The 19,123-nt window shown below is 50.6% G+C and overlaps 1 protein-coding gene across 1 annotated transcript; it reads right to left on the bottom strand.

Moving 5' to 3' along the window:
- Nucleotides 1-1,059: 1,059 nt before the first annotated feature.
- Nucleotides 1,060-9,377, bottom strand: LOC144124808 (uncharacterized). The gene is made up of 2 exons (XM_077657737.1): nt 8,974-9,377; nt 1,060-1,237 (listed from the first exon to the last, which is right to left on the bottom strand). Exons 1-2 carry the CDS (start codon nt 9,234-9,236, stop codon nt 1,060-1,062), a joined length of 441 nt encoding a protein of 146 aa, XP_077513863.1. The 5' UTR covers nt 9,237-9,377.
- Nucleotides 9,378-19,123: the final 9,746 nt, after the last annotated feature.

The raw sequence follows: 19,123 nt of genomic DNA, 5'->3' as shown, positions 1-19,123 counted from the left end.
TGTCTCCGTTCTCCCACCCGGTCTCGCCGGCGCGCCGCGCCGCCGGCAGCAACTCCGCACCATGTGACCGACCTCGTGACCAGCCACGGCGCCGCCACGTTGAAGCCTCGAAATGCTAGCGTAATGTAGCTCTCGCTACAAAAGCGGGAGAGGGGCCGTAGCAGTGTGTATTGTGCAGCTGCGAAATGTGGCTGACGGAGGCTACGAAAGTCTAGTGCGGCTCCGAAATGTGCGGCCCTCCGAAATGTGCGGCCCTCGATATATCGCCATTGGTTGGCAGCGCACCAGCAGTAACATCTTGGCGCCAAAGTAACGGCACTCGTTTCATTTTGACGGGGCTGCGTGTTGCGCGTGACGGAGGCTCGATCCTGAAGACTACCGGTTGGCGCCCACCATCTATGAGCCGTCCCAGATTGCACCAAGTATATCTTCAAATTCATTTTGCACTTACATCTACTCTCCGAAATACTCAATTTTATAGCACCCTCCTCCGCTGCCTCTGTACTCTGTTGGACATATACCACAAGCACCATAACGCAGGAGTTGGCGCATAAATTGGGTTTCCATCTCTCCGGCGGCCACTTAATGAAGCTCTCCTCATGTGGTTGGAACAGAATCGCTCCATTGCGAAGTCCATGCTACTTTTCTTTGCCTCGCAGCACTTTTACTAGCATTATTACAAGCGTCGCTCACGAGCTTGAAGTGGAGTCGACCTTTGTTGAACTCTCAGCAGACGCCGACTTCCTAATACAGGAGGCTGAGGATGACCAAAGGTTAAGACGGACATTAGGCCGACACAAGGCTGTGGGTTTGACGGCTGCCACTTGCCATCTCAGGAGCGAGAGGGATAAGCAAAGCATTCAGGGGATGTTCAAAAAGAGTTCTTATACAAAACACACAACAAGCATTTTGGAGATAAAAACAAAAACAAGCATAAAAAAGCAAGAAGATACACACACAAAGTAAACATTTTGGAAAGGAAAAGAAGCAGAACACGAAATAGCAAAAAAAGGCAAAACAAGAAAGAAAGCCCTACAGCAAAGAAGAGGGCGCGCATAGTCAGTTATTGTCATTTTCGGTGTTTCGGTGGGTGACGTAGCGGTGCTGTTTGAGGGCGCTGCTGGTTGCGAACGCCTTGGGACAGGCAGGGCCCTGGAACGGCCTCTCGACGGTGTGCGTTCTCGTGTGTCCGACAAGGTGAGCCTTCTGCGTGAACGTCGCCTGGCAGATGTCGCACCTGCAGGCCAGGAGCGTGTGTAAAGCTGAACTACACTAGTGTAGTGTAAGAAGACAAATCCAAGTCTGTCAGCTTTCGGTGGCGAGATCTGATCACTCTGTACTAGCACGAAAAAGAAAAAAAAGGAACTGCGTCTACGTTTACGACCGCCGCGAAATGAACCGAAAGGGTGATATGGAAGACTTTCGGATGAGTAAGAGAGCATTCGCGAATGGTGTAGCGATGCTCCTTCATTTTCGACATCGAAGGCATGATTGCACTTAGAGCGGAATAGCGTGCTCTGTTCACTTATGTCCACACTTGTATGGTGATGTGTCACACCTGGCACTTTTCAGGCGCGACTCAGTCGGGGTCACCTTCAAATTAATCCGCTTTCTGCCCTGTTCATTTATACGCTAAGATTAAAAAGAAAGCGAACACGAGAATAACGCTCGATCACATAAACGTAATTCTAAGCTGCCCCAAACAATCGAACCCAACGTCGCCAGTTGAGTCTATGGCGTTAGGTTAACGTTACACATGTCACACTGCGGTATGACACGCGTGGCTTATGATGGCCCTACTTGCCTATGTGCCGTAAAACTCAATCCACCACAGCACAACCAAAGGCCCGACTCCATTCGCACTTCCGAGGCGTCGTCCCACGCGCTAGCCCGTTGAACGCCGTGCCGCGTCGGGCGTCGAGAGGGGTACGCATATCCACTCTCCGGGAACGGGCTCACGTCTGGGCACGCTTAGAATCACGCGCTACGGTGATTTGCTAGAAGCAGTTCGACTGCATAGAGTGGTGAGCGGCAGTAATAAGCGTAATAAAGTGGTGTGAAAACGTGTGGAATGTATTTGGTACGCAAAAAATTAAGCACGCCTTTTCACCGTGATCATGTATCTCAGCACTTGCACAACCCGCAGCGCCATCGACACTCGTTCACTCTGTGCTCGCATCCTCGTATCGCATATTATGGCTCGCCAGTCATAGCGACGGCCGCTTTTCCACTTCAGAAATCAATAATTATTTGTCCAGCATCGCCTCCATCTTCGCTAAACTACACTGGCGAAGAACAAGCCGAATGAGTGGGCAGGTTACCAGAACACCGTGCTTGGTCTCGTTCTGGAAGTCGAACGATCCGTCTTTGCGCCGGAAACTACGTGTGCAGCGGGCGCGCCAAATATCTGACGGACAGATCGGAGCTTCGAAGCAACGTTGGTGGTGCTGGTGATGAAAAACTCTTTTAATGTTCAAATAGGGTGTTGTGGAATCAGAAAACTACGCTGCATTGTCGGTATCCTCAGTTTGGCCTCCGCACGACGAGGCTCCGTCCCGCGCCTGCTTTACCAGAGCCCTTTGAGACTCCAGTGTGGAGCAGTTGAGGAGGGCAGTTTCCGATGCCTCTCGGGTAGGCGTAGGGAAGGGAAAAAGCGAGGATTCTGAGTATATGAACACGTCATGTGAAAGATAGCGCAGATCTCTCCGCAGTGCGGGCAACGCTCATCTATGTTCGGATCAGTGTTTGACAACAGCAGGACGGAGAAGAGTTCCTGTCTGCAGGCACCGCATAGTTCTCTCCTCCGCCTTACTCAGCCCTCGGCAGGGGCCGGGTAGAGGCGCTGGCGGTCGCAGTAATGGACTAAAATTTCGCGGCACCGCAGAAGGGGTTTATCAGATTCTGAGCCAGGAGAGCTAGGATGAGGAGCCCAGTGTGCAGGCACTCGAGCGGCCGCATCAGCGGCCTCATTGCCTCGTAGACCCTCTTGGCCATAAGCTCTGATTATCTGCCTGAGAGTTGAATCGGCAGCAGCCCGTCTTAGAGTTTGGGACGCAAGAGGTGATATTCCCCCTGCCAGATAGTGCTCACAGGCCTGATGAGAGAGTGATAACCGCTCTCGATTTTGAATCCGCGGCAGCGAGAGCTATATGGCAACTTCCTCCGCTCGCGTTGAATTTGGGGCTCGAAAGGACAGCCCATCAACATTCATTCGCCGGTGGACTACGGCGATTGTGTAGAATCCCGAAGGTGACGACCCTGTGACGTCCCCGTAGCAGACGCCCTTTTTAGATCCATATTACCTGCCAAGCGTGCGAGTCCGCGCTTTTCATCTGCCTTCATGTGAAGTCGTGTCCTTGGTACACGGCAGCGGAGTGACCCAAAGCATACGGTGCCACAGCACCGGGATTTTATCCGTCCCTTCCGCTATGCATGTGTGTTGTATGTATAAGCGGTCTAGCAGGCTTCACCCAGGACCCGTCTGCAAATGCCGCACACATTGGCTCACGAGGTGGGCATCCCGAAATTCCTGATAGTATTTTAGCACCCCTAACGCCTTCAGTTTAGCGTTGGAGGTGGCCACCGGGAGGTCCAGTGCTCGCTTTGTCGCCTTCCTCATGATGGCGTCAATGCGCTCGTCTACCTGTATGGTGGTGCGAAGGTACGGCACGGCGTAGAGGACCCGGCTGGTCACGAATGCATGGGTGAGTAATAGCGCGTCCCTGGCCCGCAGACCACCCCACATGTGGGAAACGCGGATGATCATGCGTTATACCGGTTCGCCTATGCGCTTAAGTTTCGCTAACGGGAGTCTGGCCCACACACAGTCGGTCAACGACAGTCGGTAGCATACGCATCGGCTATGGAGACGGCCCGCTGAAGGCAGTTTTCCATCTCCCCAAAGCTGCCCTCAGGGGTCTAGATTGTAACATCGTCTGCGTAGAGCGCGTATTTTATGGCCTCTACCTGAGCCAGTGGGCCGGGGAGATGCATCAAGGCGATGTTGAAAAGGGGCGGCTATACAACCGCCCCCTGTGGTGTACCCCATGTACCCATAGTATACGGGCCGTATTCCTCGTCCTCGATCCGGGGGATTGCCTTACGCGTGTAGAGAAAGTATCTGACATAAGCGAAGACTTTCGCCCCACAGTCGGAGGTGTTAAGGTTATACAGTACGCTACCATGTTTAACATTGTCAAAAGCCCCCTTAAGATAGAGGGCGAGGATGGCCTCATCATTTTCTTGCATGGCTGTGGGTCGTACTATGTCCCTGTGTAGGTGGAGGAGGACATGCTGTGAAGACGTGTGTGGGTGGAACACGAGTACTGTTTCTCCAAAGAGGCCCTTACCCTCCATATATGAAGAGAGGTGATCCCGTACCATCGTCTTCATGACATTTCCCACACACGACGTCAGTGAGATGGGTCTCAGGTTCGCCAACAGTTTCACTGTTATGCGATCCCGACCTGGCGCCGTACCTCGGTGCATTTTAGCCAGGGCTGTATTTAGGTCATGCAACGCAAAAGGGGTGTCTAAATCTTCATTTGGCTTGCTGGAGTACGCGTTCTCGGGCCCAACAGGGTCTTCTGTGCGGCAGAGATACCTGTCGCACAAAGTGTCCGCAAGTTGCGCGATCGTACCTTGGTTCCGTGCAGAGCCCACCAGAGCTGTTTTTTCGTCCTCCCTTTTGTTTCACCGGGGTCGATGAGGCTGCGAAAGAGGCTCCAAGTCCCCTTCGAGCTCATCTGACGCGCTGCAGAGTTGCAGGTTTCTTTGCAATTGGGGTCTTATAGCTGTGCAGCATAAGCCGCAGCCTGTTCCGTTAGTTGTTCAATGGGAGATCTAAGCTTTCAATTCGTCTTTTGCTTCTTCCACCGACTTGTTAAGCTCCGGCGAGCCTCCCACAGATGCAGGAGGTGATTGTTCACTGCGGGGATCTCGTCGGTGGTGTGAAGTGTTTTGCATGTTGTCTCTGTGTGTTGGTTACCTGTGCTGCCGACTCCGCATAGCCGTCGGAAAATAGTACGGGAGGAATGTCTTAAGTTCGAAATTGCTGCCAATTGGTCATTTTGGCCTGTCCCCAGTTTTTTCGGGCTGCCTTCGCCAAAACCGTGATACGGAGAAGGCAGTGGTCACTGCCTATGGAATCTTCCAGGTTCCCCATGTGGCGTCTCTAGTGTTCCTAACAAGAGATAAGTCAGGGCACGTTTCACGAACAACAGTGTTGCCCACACGTGTGGGACAAGCCGGGTCCGTAAGCAACGTAGGACGAAGGTTGAAAATGAGCTCCGCCAGCTTGCGTCCCCTGGCTTTCTCGATGTGACAGCCCAGTGAAGGCTGGGGGCGTTGAAATCACCAACAATCACCAGGGGTTCCTTGTCTGCCAATTTTAATGCGCGATAGAAAATTTCGATGAAAGTAACGCGGGAAAGCTCGAACGGGAATGGCCAGAAGTGTGCAGAAGCATCCCGTCGCTTGTGCATGTCCGCACTGGTTGCCTGTTCCGCACACTGTACACATGCTCTTAATCGGCTTAATGGCCTTCATCGGGTGGGTCCTGCGAGCATCAGTGGTGGGAAGTGATCTCGTGCAGATTGTCTGTGCGCGAATGAAACCGAGCAGAAGACAAGTATTCGGTCGTTCCAGCGAAGGTGGCGGCGCCACACGGACTCTTCCTGAAGCGGCGAGCCGGTGATCGCTCTGAGCGGCGCGTGTAATCGCAGTGGTTTGGAGCGTAAGATACGCAGAAAAAATTAGCATGTTCTGTTATTCTACGATGTGCGAACATTCCAAGCAGCAAACATGTTGTTTCTGCCAACACGTAAAGAGTTCAAAAAGCAGTGATCAAGTGCATTCAGCAGGTTGGTAACGAGTTTCAGCCCAATGACCCGTCTCAGCAACGTACTCAGTTGACGCCACGACACCATGTCGTCAATGCATTCCTATTCGGTGCCTTGTTCATGCGACCAAGTAGCGTATTACAGCTGCATGAAAGCAGTGCAGTGCTTATACAATGATCTTATATGATGTATATTGGTTATATTTTAAGGCAGACGTTCGCAGCAAACATTTTTCATCAAGCTTCAATCCATTTTGGCCTAGATTAAGCACGGCTTTCAGGCCACAATGTGATTCTTAAATAGCGATATGAATAGAAAGAACCTCACAACTGTACTACCTTCATTTCTCGGATATAATGCGCTAAATGGATGAATAACCGCAAACGCTTCCTTATCACAGCATTTTCCCTCGCTAGTCAAAAACACATTTTGAGCGTTATTTCGACTATATTATAATTAAATATCGAATGACCCCTTGGCTGCCGCTTCAAACAACAGCTATATTGCCCCTTCTAATACCGTGTATATGCGACCAACGTACGCTGCAGGTGGACTATAGTCGGATACAATTAAGGCTGCAGCAAACCTCCGCCCACATTCAGGAGCACCGGACAGAATTAATAAAATGTAGACCATTGCTAAATCTTTTCTCTTTACCTAAACAAGCAGCCAATCACGAATCGAAATTGTAGGCTAAGGGCATTTATCTTACTGGCTTGTTTGATGCAGCCCAACATTAAAAGGTTGATTTTGATCTCTTGTAATTGGTAAGTGCAATTATACCACGCCGCGTACCGTAGTCAGTGTTACAAACTGTTTATTTCCTTTTTGAACTGTGTCCGTATAGGATCAGCCCGCAATCAATACACACAGTATTTATGCGGGTAAGGGCCGCTCGAAATATAGCGTCAGACTGTCTGGGTCATTAAAGTAGTTTCTTTCCGCTTTCGGGTGAGTGCCAAGAGAACAAGAAAGTCAGTACACAAAAAATTACAGTTCAAAGTGTTTATCGCACTCTACTATGCTCTATTCTCAAGTTTGAGCGCCGACGGAGTTTTTTCGGCACTTGCGAAGTAGCGATTAGAGGCTCATATCGATAAAAATTGATTTCGAGCCTGTAATTCAGCCAAACCTAAGCTTTTGATGTTATTAATAACCGACAATAATTTACTGCTGCTTATCTACACTCTAAAACTCACACGAAAGGTGCCGCAATGCTCCTATAGATACGCACGCTATGGCAACGGCGCCATCACCGCCTCGTCCGCCATGTCGTATAGCCGCCGCGCCACCTATAGGAGCTTGAATGACCGGATACGTTGAGCACATGTATTGACGGGTCGCATCGCCCGAGAGGCAGAACCCTGATCATCGTGTATTCCTGCTCAGTTTCTAGGTCGAGATCGGCCTGGATCGCGATGCACATCTTATGCACCAGGGCGCAGGTCGAGGGGCCCCCTGAAACGAGCTATACCCAGAGAATGTAGCATCATTACCGGGCTCCTACAGAGCAAGAAGCGCCGGCATGTCACCGAGGGAGTGCTGGTAGATCTGGATGTGTGACCGTTTCGTCCAGGTTCTGAAGCCCCTACAGTTCCAATGAATGATCTTGTTAGCTATCCATGAAGCTATCCATTTGTTAGCTATCCATGAAGAACTGCTAGCCATATTGTTTTTTATGGTGCTGGGTACCCATTCGGATCGAGGGCCTGCGCAGCCCTAGACAGGGGCTGCACCAACGCCGTGGGTACCGTGCCGGAACCGCTTTCTTCCGGTGCCTGGCGGGCAGCTGTTTTACGCTTTAGCTATGGGGGGTCGCAGTAGACGGTATTTTTTATTTGGGAGCTGACCTGCGACTGCGCCGCATTAAGGACAGACTCGGTCACCTGGGCCTCAATGTCGAGAAGCATTTCAGCAGATCAGGAAATGAACATTTCTTGAAAGGAGCCGCGGACCGCAATCGTGATTTGGTACGGAAGGGCTGCCATCCGCTCCTGCGTCTGTTCGGCTCTACGCTCCAGGCCCTCGAAGTGGCGAGCGTCAACGGAGGTCCAACCGATCACCGTGTCCGCGGTCCGCCGCGAGACGCTAGTGAGGCAAGATTATACGGAGTATTCGTCATTGCCGATCTCTGGCTCAGTGTTTTGCATGGGCTCAGACGGCCCGGCCTGCTTGGCTTCTAGTTCCTGAATTTTACTGACAAGAATTTGATTTTGGCGCCTGCGCTCTCCTACCTGCCGCTCTAGGGAAGAATCGGTAGATTCGGCGGTTTCAGTGGCTCAGGCTGCTCGCGTCTAGCGCCACATGCATGCGCAGATTGGTTCTGGCTGATGCGCGGGATGCCTGGCGCGGTGACGCGCGGCTGAAGTGTGTTTAGAGTTCGGGCATAAGGTGTGACGTTCTGTCCGTCTTAATGGCATTCCAATACGAAAAAGTGGCAGCAGCCACCTTTGCTCTTTAGGCAAAAGGCCATCACAACCTTACAATTACTTCGCGGCCTTCATTTCGCGCTGCGCTTCTCGCGTTGCTTCTCTTTCTCGCTGTCCCGCTTCTTCCGAGTGCGCTACACAGTCGCTCCACACACACTGTGCACTTCACAGCTAGCCTCGCGCTACAGTGCAGTGCTGGCGAAGCATCACAGCGCGCTGAGATACGTTCATGCTCAGCAGTGCTGCATCGCCAACAAGTGGGCTCACTGCAGGCAATGCAGCTCTGCGCACGCACTTCCTCCGCGCGGTACAAGGCTGGCCTCCATACGCCTCCATTGGTGTCTTCCCTACGCCTTCCTATCTGTTCGCACTACTACGAGCTGCATGGCTTCACCTTCCTTGTCCCTCTGTGATCGGAACGCGCCTTCCCTCCCAACGTGTCCCATTCCCCCGCAGCTGCTTCACTTCGCTCTCCCACCAGCACCCTGTGGCGTTCGCTGAGTCATGCAGCTGCGGTCAGACTGCGCAAGCTCTGGGCAGGGAAGGCGCCATTTGCCAAGTTACGCTGGGGTGGAGCAACAATAAATTGGTGTAAGCGGGATAGTTCGTTCCATGTAAATTTCATGATAGCGGCGCTCCCTCTAACAAAGTATAACCCTAGGAGAGAGGAAGCGGGAACGAAAACACGCTTGTAGCGAACGAACCTGTACGGCCTCTCTCCGGTGTGGGTCCGCATGTGCTCGACGAGGTGCACCTTCTGGGTGAAGTGGCTCTGGCACATCTGGCACGGGAACGGTCTCTCGCCCGTGTGCGTGCGCGTGTGCTTGGTGAGATGGACCCTCTGCAGGAAGGCCGCGCCGCAGTAAGTGCACACGAAGCGGCGGATACCGTGACTCCTGCGGCAGTGCGACAGCACCGCCTGGCAACGAGCGAACACCTTGCCGCACAGCTCGCACCAAAAGTACATACGTTCCCGCGTCGAGAACCGGAGCGCCGGCGGCCGCCGCCGCCGCCGCCGCCGCTGGAACCGCTTGCGGCACTGGCTGCGAGGGCCCCACGAAACGAGGGTCGACCGGGGGGGCCATGACCTGGTGGTGGGGCTGGTGGTATGGCGGGTATGGCGGGTATGGCGGGACGTAGGCCCTGGGACGTAGGCCCAGCGACAGCACAGCCACATTAGATCTTTTTTACATAAGCGAGGTTTTAATAAACGGTACGCAAAGGGTAACAAACAGCATATATGGGAACAGTTATCGGCACTGATTATACTCAACACAAACACTGCGGGTGGAGCGACGCCAGAATTTTACAAACACAAAATAGATAGCGAAATTTGAATACACACACTGCGAACGGTATAGGCATGCACACTTATAAACAGAGGAAACAGCAACACTCACGTTAGAGCGCAGAAAACACACTCGGAATTTCAAATAGTTGCAAGCACTCTCACAACCCCATATGGCCCTCCCAAAAACAATGGCTCGTAAAGGCAAACTGGACACTGCACTGAATGCAAAGCAGATATGGCTGGCCACAATCTAGAGTTCTCGCGGTGCAACACAACAGTTACGCTACTCAGCGAGTACTAAATGATAAAATCTCTTCAGCTTCTTTCAAAAATCTTCGGATGAAGATCAAGCTTTCGGAGTGTCCCGCAAGCACCAAGTGCACTTCGCATGGCCAGTCTCCTGCAAGAGAAAACAGCAACGTTTTCGTGAGTATGGTACAGTGAAAGCTATGACGGAATAATGCTTCAAAACACTATCACATCGGGAAAAGAACTCTCGTGTCGGCAGCGCCTGCAGAAAAAGAGGTGGGATCGTTAGAATGCGGAAAAATCAGGCAGCCTTAATAGGGATAAAAGCAAAACTCAGTAGCAACAGGAAACGTTCTGAGCTAGAGTGTGCCGCTGAGGTTTCGTTTGCATGACCGAGCAAATCTTCTGTCCAAATAGGATCACAAAACTTAACGTCTTGAGGACAACTGCACCGGCATCACCTGCAAAAGAAGTGTACGTGCAGTAGTGCGAGAAAATTGCGGAAAACTCATTGCACAGAGAACAGAACTCAAAGCGAAAGGAGGGGGTGGTGGGCATGAGCTCTTAAATCATAGCAGTAGCTAGAACGGTAAGAAAATTTCTAAAGCACCACTCAAAGCTAAACGTGCTAACCACGGAATGTCTTCGCTGGGCAAATAGCGCTAGGGTTGTAAACCTTGCGCTATCTGTGTGCGCGCGCACACAAATTATGCACCATGGACAGTCACTGTCACGATCGCAGTCTTGTGCAGAGTGGAAGACAAACAGAGCTATTAGATCGAACTGTCGAAGGGCGCTCAAGAAGAAAAAAAGAAATTTAAAGCTACGCCAAGCCGAAGCCTGCAATGTCCTGCCGTAGACTCGCGCCATGGGTTCCCCTGAGAGTCACCAGCTCCTCGGCGAAGGTTGGCCTTCCACTCCAGAAGCCCCGAAGTCCGGTGTTTGCTTCGTGGCACTAGCGAGGAAGAGGTGCAGTGCTGTCCCAAGCGATCTTCCCTCGTACCGTTGCGTCCTCGGCAGAGCAGCGTCAGCCGTGACGTCCTACGTGGAAGGTCCGCCGGTGCCGATGGAGAAGTAGGCAGGACTCACAAACAGGCCAGGTTGCTTTCCGACCGAGAAGCCCCAAAGTGCGGCGCTTGCTTCGCGGCACCAGCGAGGTAGTGGAGTACCCTTATCCCTCGGAATCTTCCGTCGTAGCATCTTGTCCTCGGCGAAGAAGCGTCGTCCGTGACGTCCTCTCTGGAAGCCAGTCTTCCGCCGGTGAGGGCAGAGACGTAGGCTGCGTTCTCGAGCAGGTGAGTTTCGAATGGCAGGAGCGGTGCGAGCCAACCGCAGGAACGTCGTGGAAGCTGACGTGGCGAGCCAGGAGCGCGCGCTTTAGACAGCGTGGCAAAACGTCGTCTTCGCAGCGTGTATCTCTTTGTCTTTTCTCAAATATCCAGAGCAATAGACAGTGCATTAGTGCAATTTTTCAGTGCAAGCATTCGCATGACTTCTCAGCATTGCAGCAGTTTTTTTCAGGCGGGTCTCTCGCCCGTGAGAAGCGATGTGGGCAATTTTTTCGAAGGGCGTGAAACAGTAAATAGAGGGCGAAGATAACGAAGTGTGGAAAAACTGCAGGTATTTTAAAATGCGGTGCTTATTAATTTTATTTGTTGCAATAGAAGTAATACACATGCGCCAGTTTATACATTTTTATGCACAAGTAATACACTGTATACCAAAATTTCCGGCCACTTGTTACACGTCTTTGATTTTCTGCGCAGGATCGACTTGTTCATGGAGTGAGAAAAATTTGTGAAACGACGCCATGGTTCGGCATCATAAGGTCAAGACAGATAGAGGGTATATGCAGAATTGTTGGATTTAATTTTCCGGAGGCTGCACTGCTGGCAATATTATCACGCAGCCATGACGTCAAAGAAGCAAGCAGTCGGGATATAGGTGGGGACACGGCACGCGAAATGCAGCGGACGCTAGCGGCCAGGTAAAGAACACCTCTACGCTCGGCTTGTGATCACCTGTAGCGTCTTGATTATGCAACTTTGCCGACACAAATAGAAATTTAGGGGCGATCAATTGAATTGACGCGGAGGAAATGCGATTGCAACCTTCTTTCACTACCCAAGGTATTCCAATTCTGATTCTATTTTAATTCCAATTCCAACCGCGCAACTACGCAAAATGTGTCATATTGTTAGATCGCTGTGAGTTCTCATACTACTGCCGGCGCAATGGCTGAGAGCTAAAGTGATGCCCCCCTGCACTGGCAGGTGGCTGTTTCAAACGCGGCCGCCGATGGGGCTTGTGAGACCCAGGTTGCTCTTCTTGAACAATGCGGGAAGGAATAGCTCCAACAATCCTCATTCTTCAACGTGTAGTTCTTCGGGAGGCTGTCTGTTTTGTACGTGGGCCCGATTTTGTGCGAGTCACTTCCCTGTTTAATCATTTTCATTTTTGCTGGGTCATTCTTCGTCCAGCGCCTCCCTCCGTACGCCTACAAGTGAAAATTGGGAGAGGGGGAAAGTTGACAGGTGGACGTTGGAGGCAGAAAATCCCCAAAACACCACCTGGCAGGTCCACTCTACCCTCCGCGGTGACTAAGTGTATATGGCGCTCGTCTCCTGAGCCGGAATACCCAGCTTCGAACCCGACCGCGGTGGCTCCGTTTCGATGGAGGCGAAACGCAAAATGCGCTCGTGTGCTCTGCGATGTGGGTGCACGTTAAAGATCCCCAGGTGGTCGAAATTATTCCGGAGATTTACGCTATGGCAGCTCTTCCTTTCTTCTTTCACTCTCTCCTTGATCCCTTCCTTTACGGCGAGGTTGAGGTGTCCACCGAGATAAGTGACACAGTTGCTTTTAGACATTGGGAAGGCATTCATGGCCCTCCTACAATGCTATCGCATTAGAAACTATACATATACCGTAGCCATAGAAACTGGATGCTAATGTATTGCGCTTGTTGTTGTTTGTTGTTGCGACTGAAGCAAGAATGTTGGTGGTTTATTATTTACGAGTGTTTAACGTACCAAAGCGACTCATGCTACGAGGGACGCCATAGTGAAGGACTGCGGAAATTTCGACCACGCGGCGTTCTTTAACGTGCACTGACATCGCACCGGACACGGGCCTCTAGAATTTCGCCTCCATCGAAGTTCGACCGTCGCAGCCGTGGTCGAACCCCTGTCCTTCGTATCAGCAGCCGAGCACCATAACCACTGAGCCACAGCGACGGCGAAGGAATGGTGAGGGAAGTGCAGGAACCCTCCAGCGATCTCCCGAACAGACGAAAAAGCGCGAAGCGAGAGCTATTTATTTATTTATTTATTTATTTATTTATTTATTTATTTATTTATTTATTTATTTATTCAATAGTAACGCCAAGAGGGAAGTATTGCTTTGACATCGAGGCGTCGCTTTTTGTCGCCACTTCTAGACGCAAGTAGCTTTCAGTATCTTGTGACCGCTGGCGGGGTGTGGTCCTAGTGCGTATTGCTTCTATTATCCTGTGCCTATTTAGCGTTGTATAAGTGTTGGTCGTCCTTCTTTAGTACTTGTTTCGTCGTCATGTATGTATTTTTTCTTTCAAGGTCGCGGTTTTTTACTCTATTGTTTTGTACTGTGCCTCTCCTGCTTGGACCGTATTTGGTCTGCAGTATGTGATAAATAAAATGAAATTAATAGTGAAGCTACGGAATTCCATTCGCTGGAATGTGCAGTGTGGGTTCGTTCTTTTTTGTTTCTTGGTTCATTCTTCCGTTCGTTCGTTTATTTGTACTTTCTTTCGTTAGTTTGTTCGTTCCTTCATTCTTTCGTTCATTATTTCGTTTATTCGGCCGTTCCTCCTCCCTCCTCTTCCTGATTCGCCAACTTGGCAGTTGCAGTGGCGTCTGCGCAAGATATGTAATACATCTACGACATCGCACCACATGCTTGCATTCCGCCTTCAGCGATATGCGGTCGGCTTGGCCGGGATTGAACCTGCGACCATGGTTGAAATTAAAGGAATGAGAATACGCCATTACCTACCTTGTCGGTGCCAATCTCGTTCATCCTGATGTGGAAAGTGATAAGAGCGCTTGAGTGCGATCTCTTTTTATTACGCTTTTGCTGCTTTTGTAGCTTTGCCGCAGCTAGATTAATACTTCGTAAACACGGGAAGATTTCTCAAAAGCCAGGTTAGACAGAAAATATAGGAAAGATGCAGTAATTTAGTAAGTACACTGAGCAGCTCATAATCTTAAAATGGTTGGCTGACGGTTTAACGTGAACACAGTGGTTTCTGCACCACACAAGTGGGGGTGGGTGGGTTTGCCGCATGATAAGGAACCGGCGTGACAACGTAGCAAGAAACACCGCCTGCCATTGTCCAGTATCGCATGGATCAAGATGCCTAGAATGTGTTTGCTCAGTGGTGTGTGAGCTTCCTCTATCTTGCATTGAAGTTTATCAGACCGGCTGCTGTATTAATATTCGGCTTAGGGAACATCTTTCATCACTTTCGGATTCATCCTATTCCCATTTAACGGATCACTGCCAGGATTGCGGGAAGGAATACAAGAAAGAGTGCCGACGTTTAGTCGCACACGCGCTCATTTCTTTTCGTCACAGCGATAAGACAACAAGGGAGTTAACGGACAACACGTGATTTGTTTAGGCGTTCTTGGTTTTTCTCGTGTTTTTTCGCGTTTATTTTTTTTTTTTTTGCAGCGGCTGTCCTGCTATCGGGGTTTAGGGGTTTTTAGCCACGTACCTATGATGACGTCCTAAGATTGTACTCTGGACATGCACGCTGGTGCTATTAGGTAACGTGACATAACCGCTTTATGTACCACTATAGCATGCAGCTTTAACAGCTTTATATATTAATAGCTTTAAATTAGTTATAAATATTACAGCGCTCCTTTGTGTGTTCCCTTGTTCTCTTAGTGTCTTTCGTCCGTTCGCGCTGTTTTCTATCCAAAATGAAATGAAAGTCGCTTCATTTACCTCAACAAAAAAATTACCGCCTATCTCGTCGTCGAAAGCAGATGTAAGCATGAAATGCAGTGCAAGAAACGCGTAGCGCATCTTAAGGCGGCTCACAGATGGTATGCCAGCCGCCCTTCGAGTCTTGAGGATCATCCGTCATGAGCTACATTTCTTAGCCTGACATTGCGCTCGGCTTACTTTGTTTTTAGCGTGCAGCGACCCACGTGTCCATTACCGGGAAAGTGCCGAAGAAGAGGAGGTGGCGGCCAGCACGCGTAACACATGCAAAGCGCTGGTGCCGCTACCTGTTGCGGTTGCTGGCGCCACCTCTTCTTCTTCGACACGTTGCTGGCGCTGGTAACGCAAGTTGATTATACAGGGAACAGCCCAGCGAGTTCAACGTCTCTTGCTGCATTCGTATAACATACCATGCGCCGAACGAACTGATGAGAGATTATGATGAGTGTCAACGTAATCGTACACTTTGTTCCTTACGCTAGCTGTGGTGGACGTGAAAGGAGTATGGGGTACTGTAGAGAAGAATGAAGAAGGAGAAAGGTTGCACCGCTTTGATGTTAGGACCTGGCTGTAGGTGAGGGGAAAATACGGCCTAGATGATGAAGGCAACGACATCAAACGTGCAGCATGGAAGGCTTCCAGTTGTAACACTCAGCTCGCCAACAGAGAGAAAGAGAGAGAGAAACAGAGGGACGGAAAGGCAGGGAGGTTAACCAGGCGATACCCGGTAGGCTACCCTACACGTGGGGAGGTGAACATAGAGAAAAAAAAGGAAAGAAAGAGCGGCACCGAAATTAGTTTTACACGTGCCCTTCGTCCACTATGACAAATGGACAGAGGGCTCACACTGAAAGCTTAAAGTTTGAAGTCGTTAAAGTTTGCATCGTGCTGAACAATGTAGAATGTGCCCTTGATATCAAGGAAGAGAGCAGCAGTCAGCCTGTGGCGACATTTCTCGTGTTCTACCGTCGACACCAGATCAATTAAACTTTCGACAGCCTAGCGGCCTTCGCAAAATCATGTCATTGCGCCTGGAAGTAAGTTGCATTTTCTCAGAAACCTTTCGAGACATGTTAATATCATGCGTTCCATTGTTTTGCCAATGCAACTTGTGAGAGCTACAGGTCTGTAGACGGCCTCGAGAAATGCTGAATTGGCGGACGTCTAAATCAATAGATTGCAAGTTACCTTAGAAACCGGGCAGTCTACATGGTGACTGATCAAGGTGACACGACAGATCATCTTCTCATGCGCAGTGTCCCTCAGGGAGTAGCGCTAAGTCCAACATTATTTCGTCGCGTTCTAATCGACCTACTCAAACAACTGCCAAACACAGTTTCGGTATCCGCGTAAGCAGACAATATCTGCATATGGGCATCAAGTGTCACGCATCCCAAAGTGCAAGCGAGATTGTAACGTTCAGTGTCCATGTTTCTGCGTACTTGCGTCGTCAGGGACTTGAGCTATCGCCAACTAAAGGCGTCATGCTAGCTTTTACACGAAAGGTGATTGCGTGGTACCCTGGCACAATTGAGGGTCAAGCCATTCCATCCGTGACCCACTACAAATTCTTAGGTGTCTTATAGATAGGGACATGTGTCTTTGTACTTCCAACTTTCGAAGCAACAGTGCGCGAGCGATGTCAGTGCACACCCGTTTCTACCGTGAAGCGAGAGTGTGCAGAACCGCGCGCGCTTGTGTGTGTGTGTGTGTGTGTGTGTGTGTGTGTGTGTGTGTGTGTGTGTGTGTGTGTGTGTGTGTGTGTGTGTGTGTGTGCGCGCGCGTGCGCGTGTGCGTGTGCGTGTGCGTGCGTGCGTGCGTGCGTGTGTGCGTGTGTGTGTGTGTGTGTGTGTGTGTGTGTGTGTGTGTGTGTGTGTGTGTGCGCACACACACACACACACACACACAGAGGAGTTGTAAGGTTCCTGGCGACAGCCTGTGGTCTGATTCAGCTGCGTATTCGGCCCGGACACCTGCAACCGGGGTCACTGCACTGCGATAGGCATCTTGGTTCCCACGGCCGGTCCTCGCGTGGTTTATTGGTTTCGAGACGGAGGATTCCACTGCCGTTTGTAAACAAAATTGTTCCCGGAAGATCGACCGTGCGGCACGGAGGCAGTTAGCGACCGCCAGAACCGAGCAGGGGTGACTCACCCCTTCAACTGTGCCTGCTCGCCGGCGCCTCGCCCATGAGAAGTGTCGTTCGGACGCGAAGACAACGCTCTCTCTGGTGGGGCGATTGTCCAGCGGCATCCTCTCTCTCCGGCGAGGCATGTGACGGGGCGTGTCCCTATGTGAAGTGGTGTGTGTGTGTGTGTGTGTGTGTGTGTGTGTGTGTGTGTGTGTGTGTGTGTGTGTGTGTGTGTGTGTGTGTGTGTGTGTGTGTGTGTGTGTGTGTGTGTGTGTGTGTGTGTGTGTGTGTGTGTGTGTGTGTGTGTGTGTGTGTGTGTGTGTGTGTGTGTGTGTGTGTGTGTGTGTGTGTGTGTGTGTGTGTGTGTGTGTGTGTGTGTGTGTGTGTGTGTGTGTGTGTGTGTGTGTGTGTGTGTGTGTGTGTGTGTGTGTGTGTGTGTGTGTGTGTGTGTGTGTGTGTGTGTGTGTGTGTGTGTGTGTGTGTGTGTGTGTGTGTGTGTGTGTGTGTGTGTGTGTGTGTGTGTGTGTGTGTGTGTGTGTGTGTGTGTGTGTGTGTGTGTGTGTGTGTGTGTGTGTGTGTGTGTGTGTGTGTGTGTGTGTGTGTGTGTGTGTGTGTGTGTGTGTGTGTGTGTGTGTGTGTGTGTGTGTGTGTGTGTGTGTGTGTGTGTGTGTGTGTGTGTGTGTGTGTGTGTGTGTGTGTGTGTGTGTGTGTGTGTGTGTGTGTGTGTGTGTGTGTGTGTGTGTGTGTGTGTGTGTGTGTGTGTGTGTGTGTGTGTGTGTGTGTGTGTGTGTGTGTGTGTGTGTGTGTGTGTGTGTGTGTGTGTGTGTGTGTGTGTGTGTGTGTGTGTGTGTGTGTGTGTGTGTGTGTGTGTGTGTGTGTGTGTGTGTGTGTGTGTGTGTGTGTGTGTGTGTGTGTGTGTGTGTGTGTGTGTGTGTGTGTGTGTGTGTGTGTGTGTGTGTGTGTGTGTGTGTGTGTGTGTGTGTGTGTGTGTGTGTGTGTGTGTGTGTGTGTGTGTGTGTGTGTGTGTGTGTGTGTGTGTGTGTGTGTGTGTGTGTGTGTGTGTGTGTGTGTGTGTGTGTGTGTGTGTGTGTGTGTGTGTGTGTGTGTGTGTGTGTGTGTGTGTGTGTGTGTGTGTGTGTGTGTGTGTGTGTGTGTGTGTGTGTGTGTGTGTGTGTGTGTGTGTGTGTGTGTGTGTGTGTGTGTGTGTGTGTGTGTGTGTGTGTGTGTGTGTGTGTGTGTGTGTGTGTGTGTGTGTGTGTGTGTGTGTGTGTGTGTGTGTGTGTGTGTGTGTGTGTGTGTGTGTGTGTGTGTGTGTGTGTGTGTGTGTGTGTGTGTGTGTGTGTGTGTGTGTGTGTGTGTGTGTGTGTGTGTGTGTGTGTGTGTGTGTGTGTGTGTGTGTGTGTGTGTGTGTGTGTGTGTGTACGACAACGCAAGTTAGGCCACGGCCAACCTGGCGAAGACCTCCTCGAACCTGGGGAATCCTAGGGACCGGACCCTTTTTAAACCGGACGACGAGTGCCGTGAGGAAGGAATCCTCGATCATCCTCCGATCTTCTCAGATCCTCCGACCTTTCCCCATCACCCACCAATGGGTTCCTAAATCTTGTAAATAATGTAAAATAAACCCCCTGTACAGTTTCTTTCATAACCAAGTCCGACAACGTTATTCGGAGAAGGGACCTGCTGCGCTGAAACCGTCAGCTCACTCAAGGACCCTCGTCCCCAACAACTGGTTGGCAGCAGCTGGGTGGACCGTGCGACATCGTACTTTCTCAACAGGTAAGCGTTTCGGCATTTTGCTATAGGATTCGCCAGGCTTCAGATTTTGAGAGAATAATCTAGAATCACTGGGAAGTGTATGTCAATTGAGAAAGAGTAATCTCACGACATTTTGCAGATAGCATTGCCAAAGCGGAGAAAGCGTTGTCATGGACCTTATGAAATGGTCAAAGTCGGACTTGCTGTTGTTATGCGAGGAACTGTCAATAGAAGTACAGGGAAAAATTACAAAACTTGAAATATGCAAGACAATTGAAAAACACGTAAATGACGATCAGCTGGTAGATACGTGGAATTTGGTACAGGAAGAAAAAGGAAAAGGGAAGCGGAATGGGAAAAAGAGAAAGAACGGCAAAAGTGGGAAGTTGAAAAAGAGGAAAGAAATCTAAAGCGATTGCAGCTTGAAAGCGAA

This window comes from Amblyomma americanum, chromosome 1 (assembly GCF_052857255.1).
Source record: "Amblyomma americanum isolate KBUSLIRL-KWMA chromosome 1, ASM5285725v1, whole genome shotgun sequence".
Taxonomy (NCBI): Eukaryota; Metazoa; Arthropoda; class Arachnida; order Ixodida; family Ixodidae; genus Amblyomma; species Amblyomma americanum.
This window is presented reverse-complemented; position numbering and strand designations above follow the sequence as displayed.

Coding starts and splice junctions, on each gene's coding strand:
- LOC144124808 (XM_077657737.1), bottom strand. CDS start 9,236: ATGTACTTTTGGTGCGAGCTGTGCGGCAAGGTGTTCGCTCGTTGCCAG. Junction 1,238..8,973: donor ACCGGAGAGAGGCCGTACAG/GTTCGTTCGCTA, acceptor CCTGGCCTGCAG/GTGCGACATCTGCCAGGCGA.